At 32.6% G+C, this 15,925-nt stretch overlaps 2 protein-coding genes across 2 annotated transcripts in view; one reads left to right on the top strand and one right to left on the bottom strand.

Annotated features, from left to right (window-relative positions):
• The window catches only part of LOC126883295 (mannosyl-oligosaccharide alpha-1,2-mannosidase IA-like), a 662,535-nt gene that overhangs the window by 219,722 nt on the left and 426,888 nt on the right, over positions 1-15,925 (top strand). The gene's annotated exons all lie outside the window — the stretch shown is intronic.
• LOC126883296 (catalase-like) overlaps positions 1-15,925 on the bottom strand; it is a 125,776-nt gene that overhangs the window by 18,223 nt on the left and 91,628 nt on the right. The window contains exon 5 of the mRNA XM_050648658.1: positions 5,616-5,930. Within this exon, the coding sequence (XP_050504615.1) occupies positions 5,616-5,930 (315 nt within the window). The remainder of the gene's footprint in view (positions 1-5,615; positions 5,931-15,925) is intronic.

The raw sequence follows: 15,925 nt of genomic DNA on the forward strand, positions 1-15,925 counted from the left end.
ATGTACAACTCTTTTTCGAACACTGTAAGAATAACTAACTTGTGTAATACATTTTGTGTGATTTGCCTCGTCAATTTGATTTTGTCGTTTTTATTTCCCAATACTAATTAGGCTAAATACATTATATATACATAGTGCACTTACCCTAACAGAGTTCTGTATCAGGTACCGGTAAGTTTATTAAATTTATAACATAAGACTAGACTATAGAGGTAGGCCTACATTAAGTTTCTTGGAAAATATATATTAGTATAATTGTTACCTCCAGCTAGGCATTAACTCACTTAACAAGTTGTTTGGAAAATTAAGTCAGAGAGAGCCTAAAAACTCACAATTTCGTTCGTCATTTCCAAGACCCCCCGGTAGCTTGCCTACCCAAAAATAAAATCCTGGAGCCGCCCCTGCACACATCAAAATAATCTAGGATCTAGGGGATAAAAACAAAATGCGAAATTACAGAAGGATTTCAAATAATTTATTTTAAATATTAAGAAAGGAAGGTGAAGTTTTCAATCCTAATAGCAACATTTATAATATTGAAAAATATTAAAAATATTGCTAAAAGATTTTTAAATTGAAAATTTATTGGTCCATTTCCCTGGTGACACCTACATGGCTTCTAAAAATTGCAAGCCAGATGGATGCTGAAGCGAAGAAGACAAGATCAAAAACTTACAATTCACGACCCCGTCTGTTCAGCTGGTAAATTCCAACGGAAAATGGACCTAGTTCCTCAAAGGAGTAAAGACCAATATAAAAATAAAATAAAAATTCCATTTTTATTCAGTTGCAATGCGAAGGCAAAACAGTCTTATTTTTCACTTAAAATACGGAGCGCAGTCCAGCACTCTGAATCGATGATTTTCGACTCTTATTGGAGTCTCATCGAAGAGACGTAGGTCTGCTGCTCTATACTCGAAGTGACCCACCATGAAAGCTTACCCCCACATTGCAAATGACGTGTATGGATTAGGCGACTAGCGTCATCTGGCAATTGAAAGGTGAAGTTTTCAATCCTAATAGCAACATTTATAATATTGAAAAATATTACTAAAAGATTTTTAAATTGAAAACTTATTGGTCCATTTCCCTGGTGACACCTCCATGGCTACTAAAAATTGCAAGCCAGAGGGATGCTGAAGCGAAGAAGACAAGAGGGAATTCAAAAACTTATAATTCACGACCCCGTCTGTTCAGCTGGTAAATTCCAACGGAATAAGTTTTCAGTTTAAAAATATTTTAGTAATATTTTTAATTTTTTTCAATATTATAAATGTTGCTATTAGGATTGAAAACTTCACCTTTCAATTGCCAGATGACGCTAGTCACCTAATCCATACACGTCATTTGCAATGTGGGAGTAAGCTTTCATGGTTGGTCACTTCGAGTATGGAGCAGCAGGCCTACGTCTCTCCGATGAGACTCAAATAAGAGTCGAAAATCATCGATTCAGAGTGCTGGACTGCGCTCCCTGTTCTAAGTGGAAAATAAGATTGTTTTGCTTTCGCATTGCCACTGAATAAAAATGGAATTTTTATTTTATTATTAAGAAAGGAAGTTATAAACAAGTGTCCCTAATATAAAATAAACATTTTTTCTTAGATTTATTGCAATGGCTCATAAGAAAATTAAAAGAGAAATCCATAAGTCAAAAAATGGTAACAAACAAGAAATAAAAAAATAATTTGTTGCCCCTCAACTCCCAACACCAGTTTATGATCTCCACGGTTGTTGATGACGGTCTTACATCTGTTATGCAAACTCATGATCACATAATCAATGGGTGGAATGCATAAAACGTAGTAGATGCTATTGCTTCAGCAAATAGTATCTAATTTGTAGCATTTTAAATAATGAATGGGTTGCATGTGTGAGTCCATACTATTGTAGTAAAGAAAAAAAGAGACGTTCTCACAAACAATTTAATATTTAGTAAACTAAAGTAATACTTTAGTAATATTCAACTATTTATTACATTCAACAGATATTAACATAAATGAATCATTTTTTCATCTATTTTTTCATATTTGCCTTTTTCTAACTTTTTAGTAATATCTCATAAAATCTCATTCATTGCTGCACAAATCATCATAACTTTATATTACTATAAATTTAATTTCATGTACAGTTAGTTACCTTCACATTTGAATTTAATTCTGAATTATTTATTAATGATTTTATAATTTGACACTTTTAAATTTTAGCAAATTTTTACCTATTTACTATTGTTCAGTTTAATTTCAATGTCTCCAACAAATAAAAATTAAAACATTTTCACAATCACACCACAAATAATACACAATTGACCAATTCTGGTTTTAAGAAAATTGCACAACCAATCTTACATCCATCAGTTCTTGAACATCCAGAACAACATCTAATAATCCCAATAAATTTAAAAATATACACTTTAAAAAATTTAAAAATAACATCACTTTATATATAACTAACAATTTTTGGTTTCACGGTTTAATGTCGTGTTCCCTTACTAATCCCCTCAAGATCCTGCCAATTATTTTGTTTTGTTTGTACATTACAATCAAATCTGTCCCTCTACCATCTCTCCCTTTAGCATAATTTGGAGATAAAGTATGATATTGAATACTACTATATTCTTCCCTTATACCGGAAAGTAAGTGTACATTTTATACTTATACTTGACATACTTTAGTTGCCACTACATTTGAATGCTTGCATGTATGTGAGTGTGAGGGTTGTTAAACCATATTTACGTACATTTTAGCATTTATATGTATGCATGAATATATATACTTTAATATTGGCTTGATCTTTACCCTTTGATTTCAACCAGACCACTTAACTAACTCTGGTTTTTTGTTATTTGTAGCATTTAATTTTACTTTTACCGTGACCTGAAGATGCTGTGAATATTGTAGACAGCGAAACCGGTCGTCAGTTGTAAAATAAATTGTTTGTGAGAACGTCTCTTTTTTTCTTTACTACAATTGTAGCATTTTCTTTTAAATAAAAGTAGGTGCTTTTTTTCAGAAGACCGTACTACACAACCGAAGTACCTGCTACTGACCTGAAGGATCTACGATCTACTACTAAACGTAGCGCCAGCCGTAATGCCCTTGTGTGCATCACACCAATCGTATTAGAACTAGTTTTTCATGTGCTTTTGTGTTTTGTGAATTCACATTTTTACGTACCTAATTATTATTAGAATAAGTGAGTAGTGAGTAAAAATGAGTGGTTCAGATTCCGAAGCGACAAAAGAGTTAGGCGAGGATAAAAATGAACAAGTATTTGTTAATCTTCTTGAAAACTATCAAATTTTATTTGATAAAAGAATAATCCCAAAAATTAAAAATGAAAAAGAAGGTACATTGAATAAATTAACTGCTGCCGTTAATGAAATAATCGAAAAAAACCTAGATTCAAAACTTAGATTAAAAAAAAAACTGGTAAAAAAATAGTACTAACTGACGGCAAAGAAAATTCTATGAGTTATGGAACATATTGGAGAAAATCCAGTCTTGCACAGGGTACCAGGTGCTTGTCAGGCCGGTGTAACAGGAGATTGGGGTTTCATCACAAAAAATAATGATGAAAACGTTCTTTTTAGCTCCAATTCTGGTTGCCAAAAACTAACAGGCAGATCTCCCAAATATCCTAGTGCGAAGGAGGAGTCGCTGATTAAACTACAGAAGACCTGCACGAAAACAAATTGAAGCAGCCGAAGCTCAAATTTCTTGTGCTCGAGCTCAACAGTCTTCGACAGAAGCTCAGGAACGAGCCGCGAATGCATTGATAAAGTTTGCTGAAGCTGGTGAGCAGTTAGTCAACCATATAGAAATTTTCTTTTGAATGATATATTTAAAATTACAAATTATATTAAATTTTCTCTTCGTTTTCACCCCTGTAACTTATTTAAATAAACCATATAGAAGTTTTTAGGGACTTTCGGCCCTCGGTAATATTGTAATTTTTTATTCTGGATTTAAAATTTTCAAAAACTCTTATTAAATTTCTCAGGATTAAAAAAAATAACGCATTTGAAAATCATTTGACCGAAATTTTGCCCAAGTATTATACATTTTTGTAGTCAGTATTTCAGAAGCTTTTAAATTGGGTGTCACATGATGTACTTTCCCATTTAAAAAATCAAAGTAATGACTGTCACCTGAAGAGGGATGGCTAAAAGTTCGAAACATTGATGCTATAATATACTATGATTGTTTTAAAAATTGACCTCTCCGAGCGTTTTGCTTACATACTAAAAATAATTGAGTTAATATGGGGGGTAACACTTCAGTGCACTGTATGAATAAAACTACACGATTCATGATAATTACCTAAATAAATTTTACGATAAATATCGTCATTGTATCTTCCTCCTGGTTTGTAGATTTTTCTACGACGAACATTCATAAATGCTGCCATTTTTTAACAAAAAACACCTACGCCGAAGTCGTTCATCCACCCACTTCACCTAAACTGAAGCAAATTCTCCTAAACTAGCAAATACTTCAAAAGCGTAGTACATCCTTCTATGTATCTGGTAAATAGTAGCAGATGCTACGGAGGAAAGCAAATGTTTTGTAAGTGTAGCAAATTCTTCAAAAATGTAGTACGTATTTGAAGCATTAGCAGGTACTACGTTTTATGCATTCCACCCATTGTCTTGCTGCGGTAATCTGCTCAACTCCATTGAAAGGCTCTCAAACAGATGCTGTCTTGTATTGAACGCAAAATTTTGTTGTAAAATGCGACTGCTCAATATGTCTCATACATGCTCAATTGGGTTTAAATCTGGCGATTGTGCAGGCCGTGGCAAAACCTTAATTTCATTATTTTCGAAGAATGTTCGCACGACCCTGGCATTATGCGGACGAAATATGGTTTTTAAAGATTGAATGCCAGAAGTGAAAATATTGAGCATGTTTAATTCTTTCAATGCGATTGAAAGACAACATTCAATGACATTGAATGATTCACTTTTATGTTTACATGGATCAATTTGGTTGCTTCATCCAAATTGAAAGGCAGAAGTGAACCGTGTAATTTCGCCTTTATGTGTTTCTCAAGGTAAGGCTTTCGAGTATTTTTAGTTTGAACGATTTTTAACTTTTTGGTGTCACTCAAAAGTCAAAACAACGAAATTTTTTGCACATAAATTTTTTCAACATATTTATTATTGTTAAACAAAAAATGTCTCTACAGTCTAAAGAAAAGAAATGTCTAACGAAAATATATGCAAAATTTTAGGTGGATCGGCCCGGTAGTTTTTGAGTTATAATGTCTACCGGCTTTGAAAAAAGCAGTTTTGAGAAAAACGCTTTTAAAGTTTTGTCATCTGTTATTTTCAATTTCCTTTTGCCTTTCAAATCGTAAAGTGATGCACACCGGAATATGTTTTTGAATCTCGAAGTAATTTACAAAAGAGAATAGGAACAGCTGTTGAACGTTTCTCACTACGCTCAAGCGCTCTGGCCCTCCTTAAGGATAGTTATGACTTTTTTTTGATAGGCAACCCATGCAAGTCGTATTTAGCTATGTATGAAATTGAATTAAAAAATGTTGATCATCCGGTAAACAATTGGTTGATGGTTGATGGACATAGATTCGCATCTTAGACTAGTAGTACTTACCTGGGGTGAGGTTGCTTGGGGCAAAAGCAAGTTGTTCGAGCTCAGAGAACCAATTGCCAGGGTTTCTATTCAAAGTAAAGGTTCCAACTTTTATTAAAGGAAAATCTTGGTGTGGCCATACTTTGGTGATATCAAATGGATTGAATTTTACCTTTGTAGCTTGTTCAGGTGTCATAGTTTGAATATAAAACGTCCATGATGGATATTTGCCTGTTTTTTTGCCTGCTTCGATGGCATTATATAAATCTCTAACTGCGTAGTCAGGATCAGTACCTGCAAGTTTGTCGGCTGTGGCTGGATCCAAATTTTTTATACCTAAAACGTAAAAAACGAGAGTTACATGCTGGAAGGTAAATTATATAAATTTGAATATAAAATATTAGAAGCAAAAATTATATCAAAAATGACTTATCACGAACAATTAACAGCACTGTTCTTCTTTACTGCCACCCTAAATAGGATGCTTGTATCAATACCATACCACTCTCGCAAGTTCTTCAACCATCAGGTTTTTCATCGTCCTGAACTGCGTTTGCCTGCTATTTTTCCTTACATAATATTTTGTAGCAACCTATATTTGGGACCTTTCATTACATGTCCGAAATACACCAGCTATCTCTTCTTGATGCTTTTTATAATCTCAGTAGTCCTCACAGGTGATTTTGCATGATTGTTGGATAACAATATTTACAATTAACTGGTATATTGTCTGACAAATTTTTAAGGCTACTCCAGATATAAGCGGGAACACGCAGGGCAGTTAGAATAAAAAATACTGGAATACATCGATTTTTAAATAGAGACTTTTTGCGTTTTGTTTTCGGAATGATGTCAGCAAAAAGGTCTACAATAGAAGAATGGGTCGAAACGGCGTTTACAGTGCATAAAATGCATCCAAAAGTGCATGCAAGGGCCAGATGTTGATACACGAGGGTTTTTGCGGTGGCTGAACACGAATACGTCATTGCGCTGTTTCACATTATAAGAATTTAAACGTGCGAGGGTTAGAACGCACGACGACATTCCAATGGTGGCTCATGTAATCATATGGAGCCTTTCTCACTAGATGGTGGTTGGAACGTTCCGTGTAGTCGCCGTGTTTATGTCGTCCCTCGCTTACAACAGACGGCAGCCGTGCCGTCTTTACGCACCCAGTAGCATAGAGAACTTAATGCATCCTTTCATAAATATGATACTGTCGTTCAGTCGCACGAAGGTAGTTTATTTGGTTTGGTACATTATTTTCATTTACATTTTGTGGCTGTTTGAAGTAGGTGCATATATTTTAAAAATAAAATAAAAATTCCATTTTTATTCAGTTGCAATGCGAAGGCAAAACAATAGCATTTTTCCAGAGCAGTCCAGCCCTCTGAATCGACGATTTTCGACTCTTGTTGGAGTCTCATCGGAGAGAGCGTAGGCCTGCTTCTCCATATCTCAAGTGATCAATACCAAGAGTTTATCCCCCACACCGCAACTGAAGTGAATGGAGTAGGTGACTAGCGTCATCTGGCAATTGAAAGATGAAATAGTTTTCAATCCTAATAGCATTATTATTAATATTTAAAAATATTAAAATATTACTAAAAGATTTTTAAATTGAAAACTTATTGGTCCATTTTCTTGGTAACACCTCCATGGCTTCTAAAATTTGCAAGCCAGATGGATGCTGAAGCGAAGAAGACAAGAGGGAATTCAAAAAACTTACAATTCACGACCCCGTCTGTTCAGCTGGTAAATTCCAACAGAAAATGGACCTAAGTTACTCAAAGAAGTAACGACCAATATAAAAATAAAATAAAAATTCCATTTTTATTCAGTTGCAATGCATATATTTTATATTATGATGTCTCAGATTGATAGTAGTGTTGCCCAAAATCGGTCTTGGTCTTGCAGTCTTGGTCTTGTTCTTGCGTTTTCGCAAGACCAAGACCAAGACCGCCTAATTTTAGCAAGACCAAGATAAAGACTTACCCTGCAAGACTTAAGCAAGAACAAGACTAAGCCTGCGAGACTCTTGCGTCTTGCAGTTAGAACTGAGGGTCGTTTTAGGGAGTATTATCAGTTCGGCTATATTCTTAGATACTCTATGAGAAACAAAAAATTGTAAAAAAAAATTTGAAAAGGATTTATGCGCATTACTAACAATACCATAAACATACATAACGAATCAAAATATCCATTAAAAAAACACTTCGTACATTTGACATGTACTCAGAGGTCATTATTATAATGTAAAAATAAAATATTTTGTACAGCCTTTCCCAGCAGCCGACTTCTTCGCTCTGAAATTAATTGTCCAGGTTTTATAGAGTATAATTATAGAGTAATTTCCACATACTAACATATTTCTGAAATTGGGCTCTGTACCGCCATTCTTTATTATATTACGAATAAGTGTTCCAAATATCTCGACAGAACATTCAAAATTACAGCCGCAATCTTGGACCGCGTTTGTTGCTACCTGGTGATCGCTACTGTTGCCTCTTAGTAATAATTTTCTATATGTACTAAAACTTGAAAAGTCAAAGTTGACGTAACCTGACAAGTATATCTCAACATAGTCAAAGTTGACGCAAACTGAATTAATCATAGACACGCACTGTATAGTCTGTCCTTCAGAGCTATATCTCTGTCCTTCAGAGCCCACTATCATGACAATAATTTTAGATCACTGGATATTATATCGTACAGTGCAAATATTTGGAATAAATTCGATATTTCATAACCAGCGACTTTAAGAAATAATCATGAAACAGGTCGATTTTTATTTTTAAATTATGATTTTTTGTTATAGTATATATACAGTGTGTCTGCGTAACTTGGAACCATATGGTAAACTTTTTTAATATCAAGTTTACGAAGAAAAGTCATTCTTTATAAAGTGCTCTACATAGTCTAAAACCTAAGACGCAATCATCAGATATAAAATTTTGTTAATAGTATGTCAAAAATAAGAATTTCGCTCAAGAGTAAAGTGCCTTTATATTTTACAATATCGAAAATTGTTATTAAAAAAAGTTGTTTGGAATTAAAAATTATGTTATGGTTCTTTTCATGAGGATTTTTCAGTGCGTCACAAATAATAGAAAAAAAGGTAAGTCCGTGATAATATACATTTATAACATTTATTCTAACATGACATTTTAGTTAAATCTGAGTTGTCAAATTTTATTTGCAATTGGGCATAAAAACAAATCAACTGTCTTTATTGCATTTATAAAATAGTATTTTCTTTGATTTGTATAGTCTTATAAATTGTACAGATTATATTCGTAGATATATTATATTAGTGTTGCCCAAAATCGGTCTTGGTCTTGCAGTCTTGGTCTTGTTCTTGCGTTTTCGCAAGACCAAGACCAAGACCGCCTAATTATAGCAAGACCAAGACCAAGACTTACCATGCAAGACTTGAGCAAGAACAAGACTTAGCCTGCGAGACTCTTGCGTCTTGCAGTTAGAACCGAGGGTCGTTTTAGGGAGTATGTATATTAGTTCGGCTATATTCTTACATACTTTATGAGAAACAAAAAAAATTTGTAACAAAAATTTTGAAAATTGTTCACTGCGAACAATACCATAAACATACATAGCGAGTCAAAATATCCATTTAAAGAACACTTGACACATTTGACACGTGCTCAGGTCATTATTAGGTACAATGTAAAAATAAAATATTTTGTACTTTCCTTCCCATCAGACGACTTCTCTGAAATTAGTTGTCCGGGTTATAGGTCTTAATCCCGCGTATGAAAAAAAAGTTGATTAATAGCAAGCTGAAAATTTGTTAGTAGCTTAAGGGTGTCTAGTCAGACAAACTTTGATATATGGGAACACTGGAACAGGGGAAGTTTTAATTGTGGAACAGTTTAAAAATTTGGAACCGTCAGACCACGAAAACGTCACATGTATTTTGTCCGACAGAACTTCCAATTTATTTGTTACCCTTTCATTAAACTCTCATGCAAAAATCAGGCTGCTATTTATCACCAAATGGGCATGATAATGAGTGGAACACGTAGAACATGTCAAATGACAGGAATTATGACAGGTGATAAATAGCAGTCTAATTTTTGCATGAGAGTTTAATGAAAGGGTAACAAATCAATTGGAAGTTCTGTCGGACAAAATACATGTGACGTTTTCGTGGTCTGACCGTTCAAAATTTTTAACCTGTTCCACAATTAAAACTTCCCCTGTTCCAGTGTTCCCATATATCAAAGTTTGTCCGACTAGACACCCTTAAGCTCTTAACAAATTTTCAGCTGGCTATTAATCAACTTTTTTGTCATACGCGGGATCCAGACCTATTATGAGAATAGTCGCCTTCTAATCATAACATTCTTGCTTTGCGACGCCGATAGTAATATCAAATATCGTATCCAAACTTTTTAAAAATATGTCACCTTGCTGATAAAAAATATACCTAATAAGTAATAATTAATTTTTGTCATTATTAATTTTCTAGGAATTTAAACACCACAAATTTAATCTTATCGGTATATAGAATAGTAAGACTATAATGTATTATTTTTGTTGAATGTGCTATGACCTATGCTATGAGATAACTGGGTTACAGAAAATTTGCCGAAACAGCGCGAGTATTATATTTAAAAGTATGAATAGTATGATAACGAAACAAAGGAACAGTGTAAATAAAATACCGAAATTAACGATACACACTTCTCCAAAAAATTTACTCACCACCTTAACAACAGGTCATTGTTAATGTCTTGAATTTCCTAAGCCTGTTGTCCGATTTAAGTGATTTTTTCAATATGTTGTCTTATTTTTATAAATATCGCTGTAATATTATTGTTGCTAGACAGGTCAATTATTATTGTCACTGTAGACCGGGTGTACCAATAAAAGTGTGTTTTTTCACAGAGCTAGAGCACCACTCTGTGGAATATTGAATATTCTAGCATTTATAAAATACTGAAATTACAACGATAACCTCATATTTTCGCTTATATTGGACATTACATTCGCTTATATTTGATAATAAAATACACTACTACTACCTACTATTACTATCGGTTTACAGCGTTCTTCGACGCCTTCCGACTCTTAACCGGCATTCTTCTCTGTTTAACCATAGACCTGGAGGGATTTCTCTTTCCTCTAGTTCTTTTTCAATTCCCTCCCTCCAGCTTCTTCTCGGCCTTCCTCTTTTTCTTTCCCTTGTGGTGTCCATGCCAAAATCTGCTTAGGGATCCTGTCATCTGGCATTCTCTGTACATGGCCGTAATATACTAATTGTTTTGTTTTTATGTCATCAGTTATTATATGTGTGACTCCCATCATTTATCGTATTCTGTCATTTGGTATCCGATCTCTTCTTGATTTGCCTGCTGCTCTTCTCCAGAAGTCCATTTCTGTCACTAGTAGCATTTTCTCCGTTCTTTGTTTCAGTGGCCAAACTACACTTACATATGTGATTATACTTTTAAGTATGCTATTGTATATGAGCTGTTTGTTCGCTTTAGATATTTTCTGGTCCCACAGAATGCCGTTCATCATGGATTATGGATATGGCTTTGCTACCCTGTATTAATATAATAAAATATATAAGTTTCTAATAAACTTTAGTTAGTTAGAACATAGGCACGGATCGCTTAGATCATGGGTTCAAAATCCACCCGGTATCAGTTGTCTAGATCAGAGGTCGGCAACGCGATAATTCTCAATCTTTTTGAGACATGAACCACAAAATACTTTTTATTATTTTTGTTACCAACTAACTGAAATAGGTATGTAGCTAGGTAATCTAATTAAGTATAATAATAATTGTGGTGCTGATTTTAGCTGTGTTTGCGTTTTGTGTACCACAGCAAATAATGATATATACCACCAGTGGTACATGCACCCCAAATTGAGAACCGCTGGTCTAGATATATATTAATTTGGCTGGTTTTTATTACGGCTATGATATTCTAGCTTAAAATGTACATCTCTGTCACGTTGTTCAAAGATATGCAATAGGCTAATAGGCAACTGCGAGACTTGCAAGACTTTTGCTGCAAGACCAAGACCAAGACCGGGAGCGAAATACCAAGACCAAGACCAAGCGTACTGGCGCAAGACCAAGACCAAGACTATCTAAGTCTCGTCTTGGTTTTGCATTTGGGCAACACTATATTATATAATTAGTAAATAATTTTTTTCTATTATAGCGCCATCTATCGACAACTAGAATAATCACCGAACTAGAATAATTACCAAAGTAATCACCGACGTGCCTTTTTTCTGTAATATACAATTTAATGCGTTAGAAAGAAATCGAAAATCTGTGACGCACTGAAAAATGCTCATGAGAAAAAGCATATAATCTGCATTTACAACCTTCTAACTGAAAAAAAAAAATTTTGAAAATTTTCCTCAAATTACGGACACCCAACATCAATTTTATTTATGATAGCTCCGTTATTATTAATTTTACGAAAAAAAGTTATTCTTTATAAAAAGTTCTGCATAGTCTAGCAACCAAGATACAATTACAAGATATCAAATTTTATCAATTTTATACGAGGCATGTCAAAAAATATGAATTTCATTGAAGAGTAAAGTATCTTTATTTTTCACAATATTGAAATTTGTTATTATAAATAGTTGTTCGGAAATAAAAAATATGTTTCAGTATGCAATTGCATCCTCCTAGTTGAAATATTGTGAACTATAAAGGTATTTTACTCTTGGGCGAAATTCATGTTTTTTGACATACCTCGTTACAATTGAAAAAATTGATATCTTGTGATTGCATCTTAGTTTTTGGACTATTCAGACATTTTTATAAAGAATAACTTTTTTTCGCAAAATTAATAATAACGAAGTTATCTTAAATAAAAATGATGTTGGGTATCTGCAATTTGAGGACAAAATTTTCAAAAAAAAATTTCAATTAGAAGAACGTAAATGCATATTATAACATAATTTTTAATTTCAACCAACTTTTCTTAATAATAATTTTCACTATTGTGAAATATAAAGGCACTCTTGAGCGAAATTCATATTTTTTGACATACCTCGTATATTATTGATAAAATTTGATATCCGATGATTGCATATTAGGTTTCAGGCTATGCAGAGCACTTTATAAATAATAACTTTTTTTGTAAAATTTATATTAAAAAAGTTTCCCATATGGTTCCAAGTTACGCAGACACGCTGTATACATATATCATGCTAGTAACGTCATTCATATGGGTGTGATGACGCGGTCGATGATTTTTTTGAATGAGAATATAGGCCAGGGCGCATCTGTTTTGAGATGGACGTTGAGAGGTGACTTAAATTTTTTTGCAGAAATTGCTTGAAAATAAATCAGATAATAATATTTGAGTTATCCTCCCTCTCAAAAAGGTCCGGAACATTGTTTAAATAATCAAAATGTCAAAAAATGAAGGAAAAATTCGATTTTTGTCTTCGTTTTTTGATTATAACTTTGAAACTATTCATTTCTGAGAAAAGTTTTACTGGCATAAAAGTTGTGTAATTAAATTTCCCACAATATAGAATTGGTTAAAAATTTTAAAAATAGTCACCCTAGTTGGAAAATAGCAATAATTTCGAAAAAACCATACAAAAGCAAGTATTGGCATTTTACGTTTTTCAACCATTTATGCTACACTTAGGACCTTCACATTTCACCCAGAAAAACTTAATGATACAGTAAAACAATACTGTAAATTTTATTAAGATCGGTTTAATAGATTTTGCAAAATAAATGTTGCAATCCAGCTTTCGCAAAAAAAATTCATTTTTTCATAATGTTACAGGACTGAAAATAAAGCAGATAGCAAGTTGAAATTTTTTTTTTGCTTATAGAAGTGTACTGCACCTTTCATTTGCAATTTACAAAATTAAAACCGATTAATTACCACGGCGTCAGGAAATTTTTTAAATAAACATTAGTTTTTGGTGCTACGCGCAGGACAGCGGTGTTCGATTCACACAAGTTGATTTCCACCAAAATTTCTTTCCAATCTTTATCTAATATATTATTTTCTTACTCTATATTTTCTTGTATTTTAATATTTTAATTCCACAAAAATCAAACTAATTTTATTATTGTTTGTGAAATATTGTTTAAACAATTGCATATTATGTTTAAAAATAATAAACTTTTATTGTCTTAGTTAAAATATATGAACAAAGAAAGTTTTTGCTAATAAAATGTTATTTCAAAGGATAGAGTATGTGTTTTTATTTTGCAATAAACAAATTTATTTATTTATATCGAAATGTAATAAAAATTAAAATGTATTAATCATTATCAAAAGTCATTGGAATGTCCAATCAGAGCAAACTATCCGCTGTCCTGCGCGTAGCGCCAATATTTAATGTTTATTTAAAAAAATTCCTGACGCCGTGTTCTTGATCGATTTAAATTTTGCAAAATTGCAAATGAAAGGTACAGTACACTTCTATACGCAAAAAAAATTTCAACTTGCTATCTGCTTTATTTTCTGTCCTGTAATATTTTGAAAAAATGAATTTTTTTTGCGAAAGCTGGATTGCAAAATTTATTTTGCAAAATTTATGAAACCGATCTTAACGAAATTTACAATATTGTTTTACTGTATCATAAAGTTTTTCTGAGTGAAATATGAAGGTCCTAAGTGTAGCATAAGTGGTTGAAAAACGTAAAATGCGAATACTGGTTTTTGTATGTTTTTTTCGCAATTATTGCTATTTTGCAAAAAGGGTGACAATTTTTTAAATTGTTAGCCAACTCTATATTGTAGGAAATTTAATTATGCAACTTTTATATCAGTACAACTTTTCTTGGAAATGAATACTTTTAAAGTTATAATCAAAAAACGAAGTAAAAAATCGAATATTTCCTTCATTTTTTGACATTTTGATTATTTAAACAATGTTCCGGACCTTTTTGAGAGGGAGGATAACTCAAATATTATTATTTGATTTATTTTCAAGCAATTTCTGCAAAAAAATTTGAGTCACCTCTCAACGTCCAAATGTACTAATATTTTTACAGATGCGCCCTGGTCTAATAGGGGTCGTGTTCTAGCTAATTTGAAAAGTTAATAAACTCTCTATTCAGCAATATAAACATGACAAAATTATTTATACAGAGCGTCCAAACTATATATTTTTAAAACTAAATTAATTGACACAAAAAGAAGAATGTATGTAATTTAATTAATTCAAAATACATTTTACTAGTGTCAGAAATCAGAAAAAAATGTTTACTTATTAAATAAAGATTGCTTTTTGCTTAAATTCAATTTTCAGGCTGCCACCCACCTGCCTCTTGGCAGTTTGAACACTTAATTTAAGCGGAAAGCCATTTTTACTTGTTAAATAAACATTTTTTCATGTTTTATGGCAGCAGTAAAATGTCAATTGTGTCAATTAACTTAATAAAAAAAATGTTTTTGGACACCTTGTATGAATAATTATGTCAATGTTTATAATTATATATAGAGAATTAAATAACCTTTCAAATGAGCTAGCACTCGACCCCTATTCTCATTTAAAAAAATCGTCGATACGTCATCACGCCCAGATGAATGACATCACTAATATGATATATGCCAAAAAATCATAATTTAAAAATAAAATTCGACTTATGTCAGGATTTTTCCTTAAAGTGGCCGGCTTACGAAATAATGAGTTTATTCCACTCTCATTTGCACCATACTGTATACATAATATTACAAGTGGAATCATTGATTCAGTGAGAACGTCTTGATGATTCAGTCCGGATCCGAAATTGAATCATAATTAAAAAATGCGAAGATACGAGTGTCAAAATAATTTTGAATACGAATACGTAGAATATTTCAACAATAATAATAATTATTACTTCACATTAAGTTTTCACGAGTTATAAAAAGATGAGGAAACGCCAATGAATAAATAGTAGGTCGTCTGACCCATCACAAAGACTTCGTTGTGGTCGCATGGAAATCTACATTCAGTTGGTCTGTGAATTGCGGTTTTGTCATACTTTATCGTCACTGACATTATTTGTTTTTAAATAATTTTAGCATGTGGTCCGCATATAAATTTCGTAAAGTGGGCTGGAACAACAGTTTTTTATCAAGAGTCATAACTGATGTAAAAGCAATGTAAATAAATCAAGAGAGTAAAGTACATTTAAAAAATACACCAAGAAAAATAATTAATCATCTTGTATTATTATCTATTAATTCACTCAACTGAAAAACCCACATATTGGCCTACTAATAAAAATAAAAAACCGGACAAGAAAAGGTAGAAAAAAAACAGAACTGCAGAACATAAAAATGTTCAAAAATAATCAACAACAATAAAGGCCCGTG

The sequence above is a fragment of the Diabrotica virgifera genome, chromosome 4 (genome assembly GCF_917563875.1).
Source record: "Diabrotica virgifera virgifera chromosome 4, PGI_DIABVI_V3a".
NCBI classification, from domain to species: Eukaryota; Metazoa; Arthropoda; class Insecta; order Coleoptera; family Chrysomelidae; genus Diabrotica; species Diabrotica virgifera.